Here is a 13480-nt window from a genome sequence, read left to right as displayed (position 1 = left end):
AGCTTCACGCTGTTTTTACTCTGGTGTAATTACATCGATTTCAATGAATTTTCTCCTACTTTACATTGGTGTAAAAGAAATCCGATTCAGACCTGACATGACCCTGATTCTGCTTTCAGTTCATCCCATGTAAATCCAGAGTAACTCCATTGAAATCAGTGGAGTTTTTCCATATTTATACTGGGGGTGGTCCCTGGGAGGTTGTCATAAAGAAGGTATAGGAGTAGGGACTGTTTCCTTGATGAAAAAGGTAATTTAATATTTGTTTATTTATTGTGTTTCTTGTCTATGTTTAAGTAGACTTCCTGTGTATCTTTATCCATTACAAGTATCTCCACTTACAAAGCATTGTTGCATTGCTGCCAGCAGACACCGTATTTCTACTCTGAGGATCAGCTCTGCAAAGGAAAGTCTGGTGTGACTATCACTACCCACACATACACAGATTTACATAATAAACTCAGTATCTGCTGCACCAGGATCTAAAATCCCTTCCTAAATCAGGATCTACTTCGGCGTAATCATAGATGTGCCCCTCACCTTCAGTATGAATGCTAAACATGTGGTATTTGCCGAATGTAACAGTCTAGCCCTGAAAAACACTGAGGACCAGAGTCAATGATCCAAGCTTTTTTTCAGCCTTTCTTATCAAGGTGACATTTTTTGCTTTGAAATATATGTATTTATGTACTTCATTAATGGAGTGGCCATTTCTGCCACCAAGCTTTTATTATAAACCAAGTTATTTGAATAAACCAATCAGAACAAAGCATATTTTTTTTAAAGTTCCAATATCTAAACCAAACAAGCTGACTACTACGTGCCATGAAGGCACCACCAGAACAGCAGACTTCCACAGGCAGCAAAGATCCTCTGCTGTGTAAACTTGGCTGCCAAGTCCTGCACAGTTCTGCCCCAGAACCTGACAACAAGAACCTGCTGTCCATTCTTAATTAATGAATGGGCAGAGTGAGAGACAATCAGCCAGATCTCAGACCAATGAAAATTTCAGAGATTACCACCACCAATTTGAAATGCATAAAGAAGATTTTTAAATGTTCTTTAATGAGACCCAGCATGTCACAGTCCTCACTACATCCTAGTTCTTCAAGTGAACATACCTATATGTATTCCTCACTTGGGTACACAGGCACACTGAATCCAGAATTTTTTTGCAAGTCATGTCCATTGGTCTGCACATGCACCATAGCTCTCTTCATGCTCTAAACCGAGGGTATAAGGGCAGAATGGGCAGGTGCCTCTCCAGTTCCGTTTTATCGCCACATGGTCTGAGTCAGAATCTTTGGTTTCCTTGGCTTCTTTCTACTGTATCATTTCTGTAAATATATTGTAAATAGTATAGTGTAGTTGTTTCCCCTTTTTCCCACCCCAGGGAATCCACACTCCCCTCCGAGAATGCTGGGATTATGCCCATGGTTCCCGATTTCAAAAACTGTGTTTTCTGCCCTTGCTCATTTTCTGTGAGTGATTAACATCAACACAGCCTCTGCTGCCTGGATGAGGCTCACATCTCAGCCAAGTGCAACATATGCCACTCCTTTCCCCCCAGAACTTGTCAGGGTCGGGAACTGAGACTTAAGACACACCTGAAAGGGAAGGCAATGAGACCCCAGTCAGATCCAAGCAGGGGCCCGCCCAATACATCACGGGAGGCACCCCTCCAAGCATGAGCTCAGGAATGGAGGCTAAGACTTCTGAGCCTAAAGAGAAGCTTTCTCATGAAAGTAAGGGGCACCTTCATAGGCATAGGGACAAACCATCTTTGGTGAAGACTGCCCTGAAGAGTGAGGCTCCCTCCCCGACACCATCAAAGTTGGGAGAGTGTACTCATGGGGGCACTAAAGACTTAGGTCTGAGTACATCTTCTTGGCAAGAGACAGTGGTGTGCAAGAGTATGGATCCACCAGGTTTGGCACCAGTTCCGTGGCTATGGCTAAAGATAAACCGCCTCTGGAGCTTCCTTCCACATCTAGAGCTGACATGATGTCTATAACAACGTGGCCCTCTTGGATACGATTTTCTCTGTGACCAGGGATGCTCTGGATCAGACAGCTCCACCAATGGGTTCTCCCCACGCCCTAGGGTAGTCTGAGACCTACGTCTCTCTGGAGGACATTTTTGCTGTCCCTGTCCTCATTCACCCCTTCTATCAAGTCTGTCTCTATTCTGGAACATTGTTACTTCAGAGAAAGCGGCTATTCCAAGGATGCAGAGTTGTTCTCCCAGCCAGCCATCAGTACCATCAGTTCCATTGGTAGGCCAGGTTCCAGCCTTTTCTTCCAATGAGGCAGATGGTCCTCAGGAGACTCGGTAGTACCAGGAAGAGAGAGCCCCAGACAGAAGCCCCAGAATCTCTGCCTCTGACAAGACATGACTGTCTAAGCAACTGCTTGTTGATCCATCCCACTGGCACTACTGAGGGCCATGAGAGCCCTACCCTAGACAGCCAGAATCCGTACCAAGTTTCTAGATTTTAAGGACAAGCTCCTGGAAGAGGATAGAGCCCACTTCCAGGCCTTAATTCATGAGGGCAAATTCATGGTGGCCAGAACTTTCCTCCACGCCACAGTGGATGCTGTGGATACTGTTTCCAGGGGAATGGCTACAGCCATTGTTAGGAGGAGAGACTCATGGTTAAAATCCTCATGTTTCCTTAGAAAGGTGCAGAGTACCATCCAGGACCTACCCTTTGATACAATCAATCTGTTCCATGAGAAGACAGATTCTCTGTCTATATCCCTGTCTTCAAGAGAGAACCTCACAAACAGGGCATAGGGGGAGATCACCTCCTCATCCCTTTTTATCATCGGTGTCCTCAAGGACCACCATGTAAAAGACAGAAGGTTTATAGGCCCAAAAGCATAGCCTCTGCAACATCCACCACCACATTTTACTCTACCCTCCGCCAAAGAGTTTTATTTTGATGCGACTGTTGAGATCCATGTCCCTTTATTGATGCCACATCATTCCCCTCCTCAGATTATATTGGAAGCTGCCTTACCCAATTTGCCTGCAACTGGAGGGACCTAACTACCAATACATCGGTACTGGAAGTTATTCACAGCAGTTATCTGAGTTTCTGGCAACTCCCACCCACAAACTCCCTTTCCAGTTCCTGTTCAGGGACCACTGTCACAAGGAGATTCTCCACCAGAAAAGGTGGACTTGCTTCTCCTCTGGGGAGCAATAGAAAGGTTTCCACCTCATCATCAAGGGAAAGGATTCTATCTTCTTGATCCCCCAAAAGAGCAGGGGATGGAGGCCAATTCTTGACCTACATCAACTGAACATATTCATCCAAAAGCTAAACTCCTACATACTCTCTTTGTCATCAATAATTCCCTCCATAGAGGAAGGCACAGAGTTTATGGCTGTCAACATGAAAGATGCAAAGACATTTACCCATCCCGCAGTAGGTAACTTGGGATCCTCTTTGGTCAAGACCATTACCAATTTGGAGTCCTCCCCTTTGTACCACCCACAGCACCCAGGGTCTTTATAGAAATTTTTTGTTCACTGATGGCAGCGTGGATGAGAAGAAAGGGATTCATCATCTTGGCAATACCTCAACGATTGGCTTCTGATGGGCAGATCCAATGAAGAAGTCAAACAGGCAACCTGATTCCTGTTGAGTCTACTGCCTTCCCTAGGTGTTTGAATCTACACAAGAAATCCTCCCACGAGGTCCATAAGCTTCATAGACATGACATTGGACTCATCCACAGCAAGAGCTTATCTACCTTTCGAAAGGTTTCAGGCCATGGGTGATCTCATATGCCAGGTAACTTTCAGACCCCAGACTTTAATCAGAATTTCATTTTCCCTCCACAGCTACATGGCTCATGCACACACATAATGCCATTTGCCAGGATCCATCTTTGTTGTCTACAAGCCTGGCTTCTGTCCATATACTTACCAGAGAGGAGCAACATCAGCAACAAAGTGACAGTTCCATCCAAGGTTATGGACTCTCTTCTCTGGTAGACAAAGCCAGAGAAAATTTGGGTGTGGATTCCTTTCCTCACACCGACTTTCAAGGCAACCATTGTTACCAGTGCTTTCCCCTTAGGTTGGGGAGCCTATATCATATGGCTCAAGACAGCTGGACCAGTCCAGAATGCATATCAGTTAACGAGAACTCTGGGCAGTCCTTTGAGCCTGCAACATCTTCCTCTCACTCATCTGATCCTGACGTCCAAATAATGTTAGACAATATGACAACTATCTTTTATATAAACAAGCAGGGGGAACAAGATCCTTCCCTCGTTGTATAGAGGCAGTCAGTCTGTGGAATTGATTCATCAGCCATCACATAACCCTTTCAGCAGTATACTTACTACTTAGGAGTGCGGAACTCCCTAGTAGTCTCAGCAGACATTTTTCAATGAACCACAGATGGGAGATGCACAATTCAGTTCTCGATGAAGTCTTCACCCAAGGCAGAGTGCCATCCAGGGACCTTTCCACCTGACAGATGAACAAGGAACTTCCCCTATACTGCTCCAGAGTAGCCCTTGTCAAGGGCTCAAGGGGAGATGCCCTCCTGCTACTGTGAAAGGATCGCCTGAGGTATGCTTTCCCTCCCATTCAATTAATACCACAGGTTCTACAGAAAATCCACCAAAACGGAGCTGGGACCATCTTTATTGTGCCCAACTGACTAAAACAGTTCTGGTTTACGGATCTACTAAAGCTCTTAAGTGTTTGTGTCCACCCTAAACATCTGCCTGTTTCTGGAACTTATTCACAGTAAAAGGCACTTTCATGCATCCCAATCCAGGACCACCGAAGCTCAGAGCCTGGTATTTGAATGGGCATTGGATATAGAGTGCTCATCTTCCAGAGTGGTGCAATCTATCCTTAATGAAGTTTGTATGTCAGTGGGACTTCAATTTTGTTCTATCATCTTTCAGCAGACCTCCCTTGGATCCTCTAACTACATGCTCTATGGCCCATCTGCTTATGAAAGTGGCCTTCCTAATCGCCATTACATCACTCAGATGAGTCAGTAAGCTGGGGGTACTCCTGGAGGATATGCCATATACTATCTTCCATAAATAAAAGATCTTGTTACACGCCCACCCAAAAATCAAAATCATCTCTAAAGTAGTTAGAGTTTCATATCAGTCAAGCCACCCACTTGCTGGTATATTTTCCTAAACCATATACCTTGGATGAAGATTGGAGGCTGTATTCTCTGAACATCTAAAGGGCACTGGCCTTTTATCTGCCAAGAACAAAAGTCATTAGAAAGATGCCTAACTTGTTTCTGAAGCAGAGAGCTCAAGGGGTCAAGTTATATCTACACAGAAACTTTCAAAATGGATCTCTGTATTATCCTTAGCTATTAGCTAGCTCACATCCTGCTCTCCCCTCAACCAGAGGGGGTGAGGGCTCATTCCATCAGAGTGCAAGCAGCCCCTACTGCATATTTGAGAGATGTGCCTCTACTAGAGATATGTAAAGCAGCTATCTGGAGCTCCTTGTACACCATCACAATGCATTACCTTTGGTCCAATTTTCTATAGCAGTATCACAATCAGCTACTACTTCTGCGACATAGTATATAAATATGTTGCATCCACCTTCGGTTTGACCACTGCTTGTTAATCTCCCACATGTGGAATACACATAAGAACCATCACTCAAAGAAGAAATGGAGGCTACTTAGCTGTACTAGAAGTTCTTCAAAATGTGCAGTCCCTATCTTCATTCCACTACCCGTCCTCTATCTCCTCTGCTTCGAATCCTATTGAATTCATGGTAAGAGGAGGAACTGGAGAGACATCTGCCTGCACATCCACTTATGCCCTTGGGTGGGAGCAGGAGGAGATCTACTGCACATGTGTGGGCCAACAAACACTGCTTGCTAGAATTTCCGGACTTGGGTGTTTGGTGTGCATACCAGCACATGGAATACAGATAGGAACCTCTTATCTTGAAGAATTTTCAGTTACAGAAAAGTAAGCTCCATTTATATACTATGCTACTTTTCTCCGGGCCTCAGTGACATTTTCTAATGGGGCATCCCCTGTTCCAATAGTGTCACTCTGCCTGTGGTACTGTGCACTGTCAGCAGACATTGTTTTGAGAAAGAGAATTGATACATTTTAATGCTCATGAATTTGAGGGGCGGATAGCATAGTATAAGGAGGCGACAGTATTAACCTAATGTATATATGCAGTATGGAGATTTACTCCCATAACTTTTTCTACACACTTCAATTTCTGAATTGCAGTTCCTTGCTTTTCTACTCTTGGCCTGTTCCAGAGCAGAGAAAGCCAACTATGCAGATTCACATAATAATAGTTTTGTGATATGGACAAAAATCTATTATAGACTGTCCTGACACCGTCAAACTCAATTCACTGGTTTCCCAAACATAATTTTAGTCCCATTCTTTATCTGTGGAAGGTAAATTAAATCTACTGTGCCACTTAACCCAATGTGTATTGTTTTCATAGAGGAATTCTTGTCTTGATGCTAAGATCTGTGATGGTAATTAGGGTGGAAAATGTGCTCTTCTCTGTAGCACCAGCCAGCTTCAGAGAACACTTAGGACAACTGATTATTGATTTATCTATTTAATTACAATTTTACACTTAAAAATGTGGACTCTGTTTAAAGTTAATTGGATGGGCAGTGAAAGAGGTGACTTCCTTTTCATTGTATGTTGTAGGCAGTCATGGTGCAAGGTCTCTACAATTTTACCATGAATACACTATAGTTAATACTGAGAAATAATTGTGGCCTGCACTCATCCTTGGTCCACAGACAACTGTTTGTGCTGGAGCATGTCAGATCCCACCCAGAGATTTTCTGACTATATAGATCACCAGTATTTAGGGACTGACCTGGGGCAAGTCAATTCATTTCTTTTAAAAGCTCAACCTGGGCTCAAATAGAAGCTCTGAGTATGAAAGGCCATTATATTAACCATTAAGTTTTCCCTTTTCCAATTTTCTTGTACAGCTCTGTCAATGCTCCTCCTCCTTGACCTGCTTTACCTCTTCTATTCTAGTCTTCATCTTTTTCTGAAGAGGGTGCCAATTATGTAGAATAGCATGGTGGTTATTTAACATATCTCTAGTTAAATGTTTTATTATAACTTTTGAAAATCTAATTACCGTAGTTTTATGTGGTACTGTACCATTTACTGGCTGCCACTTTATAAAAAGTACTCCTTTAGAGACAGTAAACTCTACGCTTTCAAAGGACATAGACAGGACCTGTAAAATATGACAAAATCCAAAGTTCCCCCCCCCCCCAAAAGTAGCTTGTCTATTTTTACCTTACCTACAGGAATACATTTGGGAATAGCACAGTTCCATGCATTCATCTAAATCTCTGACTTGCCTTTCATAAATCTTCATTCTGCACATACAGTATTAAAAATCTATTGGGATTAATAGCCTTAGCTGGGGTGGGGGGCGGGGAGAGGGAGGATGACTTTCCACTGAAACCATTCAGTATGTTTATTCATTCTACTTCACTGTGGCCAGAGTTTCACTATACCTAACTTCACTTGAACAATGCATTATATTCAGACTTTGTTTATATACTATATCTCGCCCTGTAGATCCTGGGTTAAAAACCTTGACATTTCAGAACAAGGCAGCACAAGGACTGCACTTTTTTTGCCTCTTGACACTGCTGAGATTTGCTCCAAGGGATAAAAAAAGAAACTAATAGAAAAACTGTTTATTTAAGCCCCTTAGATTTGAAACTGGAAAGGGGTGCTGGTATAATGAGGATTTGGGGGAGTTTGGGGTGAGGCTAATGGAAGAGCTAATGAGTGATCAACCTGTCACTCAAACAAGAGGAATAGAAATCTCAAGAGCTGTGGTGTAACTCAACCAGTCCTCCCCTCCCCCCCACACACACACTAATTTTCATTTTAATTAATGAAAATTGGTCTTGTTATGACAGTAAAAAGCATCTGAAACCATTCCCTGTTATTTCTTGCAACCTTCTAAGTGGAATATAGTCTGAAAGATTTGATTTTAATTTGAAAGGGTAGGTCATGTTGGGGCTGAAACCTTTTAATCGCAGCTTCTGCCATGAGCACATTTTCATAGTCCACTTATAAAAATGTGGAAAACAAGGGTTTGTAATATTTCTAACACTTAACCAATCTCACCCCTGCAATATTAGCTACAAGCAGTAAAGAATGACAATGTCATTTGGCAGGAAGATTAATTAGAGAACACACTCCATTAAATAATTGGTTGGAATGATACTGTTTCTTTAGGTATTGTTTTGCAAACAGCCCAGGATAGGGACTTTTTTTTTTTTAAGTGAAAATGTCTGAGATACTAAGGTTTCAAAACCAACTGCAGATTATGTAGTTTTTTCTGTGGAGCTTTTCAAGGATTTTTATTATATAAGTAAATAGTAATACTGATGTGAGTGGATGCACCTCTTTCTGAAATTGACAGACATTGTGTCCACTTCCATCAGGGCTGTATTTTGCATTTAATGGTAACATGCTAGATGATCCTTTGGGTTCTTTAAAAACTAAGCAGTGAACAGGGCCGGCTCTAGGTTTTTTGCTGCCCCAAGCAAAAAAAATTTTGGCTTCCCCCCACACACTCCTGCCTCCCCAGCTCTGGGCTCCCCCCCACCAGTGCTGACTCCGCCCGCTCCCCCCTCACTTCTAGCCAGTCCAGCGCTGGCAGGGTTGGAGTAAGCAGCAGGGCTCCCGGGCCGCGCCTCAGCCCAGGGTCCTTCCAGCCAGGGCTCCTGCCTCCAGGAGCGGCCGGGATCCAGGAGGGCAGAGCCGGGGTACCGCCCCGGCAGGGGACTGAGGAGCTGGGGCAGGGTAGCCCCAGAGGGAGCGGAGCCCCGGAGAGCGGGATGCAGGCCCCACATGGCAGCGCCCCGGGCACCGGTCCCCACTATGGCCCCGCTGCTGCTGCTGCTCCTGGCCGCCCCGCCGCAGTCCCTAGGCGGCTCGGGCCGCTTCACCCAGCCCCGGCTGCGGCGCTGGGGGGCGGCCGCCTTGCGGCACCTGCAGGCAGCTCTCCCCACCCGGTGGCCCCCAGCCCAAGTGTCCCATGCTTGGAGCCCGCTCAACCCAGCCACAAGGTGCTGGCGTTGCTCCCCGACATGAACCACAGCGGTCCCAGGGTCCGTCCCCCCCGCGCTGCTGCTGGCAGGGTTGGCTCTAGCAAAAAAAAAAAAAATGCTGCCCCTGAAAATGTGCTGCCCCAAGCACGTGCTTGGTTTGCTGGTGCCTAGAGCCGGCCCTGGCAGTGAACAAGAATAACTGATTCAATGTTCATTAGACTGTATAAGCAAGGTATATTTTCAGGGACCATCTTAAAATTCCAATACATAGTCTTAAATTGAGACTGTCAAAGTTGGCAGAGCCACAGCACAGTCTGCCTTTTATTTTCGTATGATTATTTGCAAAATCCAGGCACTCCATTATATATTGGGCTTTATTTCAAGACAGATGCTTCAGTGTTCTCTAAAAAATCGTGTAATGATAAATGAGCGTGCCTGTGAGTGATGACGGGGGGAAATGTACTTGGGAAACAGATTTTGGTTTCAGATTTCCAAATCATTGTTATAATAAACGGTGACTAAATACTGATTTTAAAGCTCATAATAACTGATTTGATAGTGACCTAGTTGTTTGTTTCTTCAGACCATTAGCTTTGGTCTCCCATTCTTACATCTGAAATAAGACCTAATATTAGGAAAGACTATGGGCCTAATTTTACAAATTGTTCAGCACCCTCAATGTGTTTTGACTGCAAGAGGCACTCAGAACCTTGCAGAATTCATGCCAGTTATTTTCTTTCTCTTTCCTTGGTACTCGTAACTCTAGCAAGTGTCTCTCATATAGACTTAGAATGCTTTTCAAGCTCTACTCTGCTACCAGTTATTGCCAAGACCATTACAAAGACTAGCACAGTGTTGAATTCAGAATATTAGTTGGACTATAGGTTCCACAGGAAAGCCATCTAAGCCAGCAAGAGAAGAAAGGATGTTTACTAGGAAAGATAGGGATTTAGTTAAACTAAAAAACACACCGGTATTGTAGGTTTTGGATCTAGTTGCGTGCCTTAATCAAACTCAAGCTAATAGGAATGTGTAGTGATATCTCTTTCAGGTCTGAGAATTATAACTAAACAGATGCCACTGCTTGACGGTGCCATCTCAGGTGATACCAGAAGGCACATAATTGGTCAGGCTAGGGTCTAAACTAACACCATGTCAGGTTGCAGCTAAACCCACAATGAATTAAGAGATCATCCTTGCAAAAGTGGAGCTATATTTTATTTATCTTATACTTTAAAGTATAACCTTCTGTGGCATTAAGAACTTGGTAATGGTCCCAGATTTTCAGATGTCCTTAATTTTTTTCATATAAAATTCTCCCTTCCTCTTGCAGTTGTTGGGATTTGTTGTAGCAGACAGGGATAGTACAAGTAACAATAACTGCTTTTAAATTTAGAAATGTTACTATTCCATGGCTTATGTGAAATGAGTTGGTGAACTTATTCCAGGTTATAGTGGATACATGCCCAGACCCAGAAGCACCCCCACATATGCAACTAATTAGAACCTCTATTGGCACACCCAACAAGTGTGTCCAAGGACTGAAAGGAGCTTGAACTATCTTCTGACCCCCTAGAGGTAGTTTTCAAGGCACAGCAGTGAGACAGTTTGTGATAGATAGGGTTGCACAATTGTTGCTCATGCTCTCTATATGTTACATAAATAACTGAATGGATTCAGTGGCCTCTTTCATTAACGTAATAAATGGGTTGTTTTATTTTTAAATTAAAAATAGAAGGGAGAGAGAGAATTTAAAATAGCTGTGTTTTTATTCCTCTTTTCTCTGTAGGAGTCACTAATTATTTGCATGTAGTCTTTATTTTTATATAAAGTGGAGGAATTGTAGATGATATTCTTACTGTTTATTTATCATTGACTTTATGCAATGCCAAAAGTGTGCTAGGCACATTACAGACAGTGAGAACACAGGGGACTTGATTCTATTTTGTCATCCCAGTGTAAAACAGCAGTAGCATCACTGAAGTCAGTGGAGTTAAGACAGCCTAAAATTTACAGCCCAGTCCTATGCCCCGAATAGCTTACAGCTGAAGTAGACAACATGTAGGTGGAGAATGGGATACAGAAAGTAAAGTGCTTTAATGAGGAAGGTTAAAATACACCGTGTTAGTTCCAGGATTTGTACTTGGATTATTTTATCATTTTCTGTTGTCAATTTTGTTAACACTTCTTTAAGCAGAACAAGTGTTTGTAGGCTTCCTGGAAGTACTGTTGCAAGGAGTGACTTGCAGGGCAAGATGATGGCAGCATTGTGAACAAGGTCAGCGAGGAGATTCCAGACATCATGAAAGAAGGCGCAGAGAGGAGATACTCTTTCTAACTACAGTATTGCACCTTTTTAACTGTCTCTCTTTTCTTGCATTTCAGGCATTTCTTGTTTAAGACATCTTCTGGAACCACCCCTCTCTTCAGTAGTTCTTCCCCTGGATACCCTTTGACCTCAGGAACAGTTTACACACCACCTCCCAGACTGCTGCCTCGAAATACTTTCTCCAGAAATGCATTCAAGCTGAAAAAGCCCTCCAAGTATTGTAGCTGGAAATGTGCTGCTTTATCAGCTATTGCTGCTGCAGTTCTGCTTGCCATCCTGCTGGCCTACTTCATAGGTAAGTGCATCTTTCACTGTATGCCACACAAGCTAGTAAGAAGTTCTGTTTCCTATTGCCAAATCATGTTGCATTTTTCTGAGCCGAGTGCCTGGGATTCCTATGCCAGGGCGTCCCCTGGGTTGCACCTCAGCACTTACCCAGGCTCTGCTGTGTTTGGGTGTTTCAGCGCATTAGTCCAGGATCAAGAGGCTCAGCCCTCAGTCCGAGCCCTGGGTTAGTCCACCCCTTCTGGAGTCTGTCAGTAAACACAAGTGAAGTGAAGTTTCGTGAATGAAATATCCCACAGGTGGGATAAAACTTCTCTTCCCTCAGAGGGCTTCTATAAAGCAGTGGGCCACAAGTAGGTTCACAGGCTAGTGTCCATCATAAGTGAATCCACAACAGGTCCTCCCTCCCTTCAGGGAGGGATCACCAGGCAACAGTCACTTGAGGATTCCTTGCCTTTAGCTAGGCCTTTCCCTAGGAGCCTAAGGACTGGATATCTGCTCGTCTCACTGGTCTGCCACCAACTAAGCTGGGCTTCTTCCAATTCTGGCATTTCCTGCCAGAAAGGCAGAGCAGGGTCATCATTAACCTTGTGTTGCCCGTTGTGGGGTTTGTACACCCCAAGTTTGTTGTCACGCCAGGTCAAAACTCAACAACTGTAAGTCTGTTATAATCCCTTCACAAATTTGTTTGCTTATAAAAGATAAAAATACTTTAATTTTTTCCCAAAATTTAGAAACATATCATCTTAGAGCTCTGGTCAGCTGTCAAACATCATGGGGCTTAGGCAACAGGCTTTCTTTGCTTTTCATTGCTGTTATGCTACATTCTGATTTAAAGTATTTCATGTATGGTGCTACCTTATCAGGCAGGTATGCACCTTTTGCCATTCCTTCAAATGAGGCTGATGCTTTTGTGATGTACTATCAACTGACTGGAGCATATTCTGAGAGAACTGTGTTATGCAGGACATAAATGTATACACTGGAAGGCTTTCTGAGTTGGCATTCAAACAATGCCTAAAGCCCCATTTCACTTAAAGGAAAAGACAAATTCCTGTCAATATGCAGGCTGCCAGTGGTTGCAGTTAGCCATGCTGAGTGTGGCTGAATACTAGATGGTCTTTTTCTTTCCCGGTTAGCCACACATTCATGGGTGCTTCTCAGACACAACCAGCATACATAAAACTTCTTTTTCACTTTTACTTTTCTCCCATTGTGTCATGATCTGTGTTGCTGACCACCCTATATTATATCCCCTCATGCAGTCTTAACTAGTTCTTCGAATACATTCCTTGAGCTTTTTGGGGCTCTCCTGATTTTATTTATTTTACTTTTAATTAGTTTGTCCCCTAATGCAATTGTCTGCAGTTGTCATCTTACAAACATTAGTGTCATTAAGATAATTTCATAACTTACTGGGCTTTCCAAGCCCCCTCAGCAATGCAGTCATTTTTATGGCAATCTGCACAAACTCCATAGCTTCCTTTGACTATATGGCATCATTCTAGCAGTTCAGTCCAACAGAAAGATCATCCTCCATAGGAGAAAGCACTTGTCAGGCATGTTGCACATGGTTATGCAGTTTCTGTCTTACTTGGCATGTTTCTGCAGTAGTCTGCAAACTGGGTAATTTGCAGAGGCTCGGGGTAGGGGAATAAAACACTTGAAAAAGATGTTATGAGTCCCTCTCCCTGGGAGATTGTTTTGAAAATACCTTTCATTTTGTCCAGTCTTGTGCATTGCAAAGTGTGTGGAGGGGATGGGGGGGAGGCGGC

The 13480-nt window shown here is 43.5% G+C and overlaps 1 protein-coding gene across 15 annotated transcripts in view; it reads left to right on the top strand.

Annotated features, from left to right (window-relative positions):
• The window catches only part of TENM2 (teneurin transmembrane protein 2), a 1090181-nt gene that overhangs the window by 832693 nt on the left and 244008 nt on the right, over nucleotides 1–13480 (top strand). For all 15 annotated transcript variants that reach the window (XM_065554888.1, XM_065554886.1, XM_065554895.1 and 12 more), the window contains one exon: nucleotides 11477–11715. In XM_065554888.1, coding sequence (XP_065410960.1) covers nucleotides 11477–11715 — 239 coding nt within the window. The remainder of the gene's footprint in view (nucleotides 1–11476; nucleotides 11716–13480) is intronic.

Source organism: Chrysemys picta, chromosome 8, assembly GCF_011386835.1.
Source record: "Chrysemys picta bellii isolate R12L10 chromosome 8, ASM1138683v2, whole genome shotgun sequence".
NCBI lineage: Eukaryota > Metazoa > Chordata > Testudines > Emydidae > Chrysemys > Chrysemys picta.
Note: the sequence above shows the minus strand (reverse complement) of the source record. Positions and strands in the feature narration are given on the sequence as shown.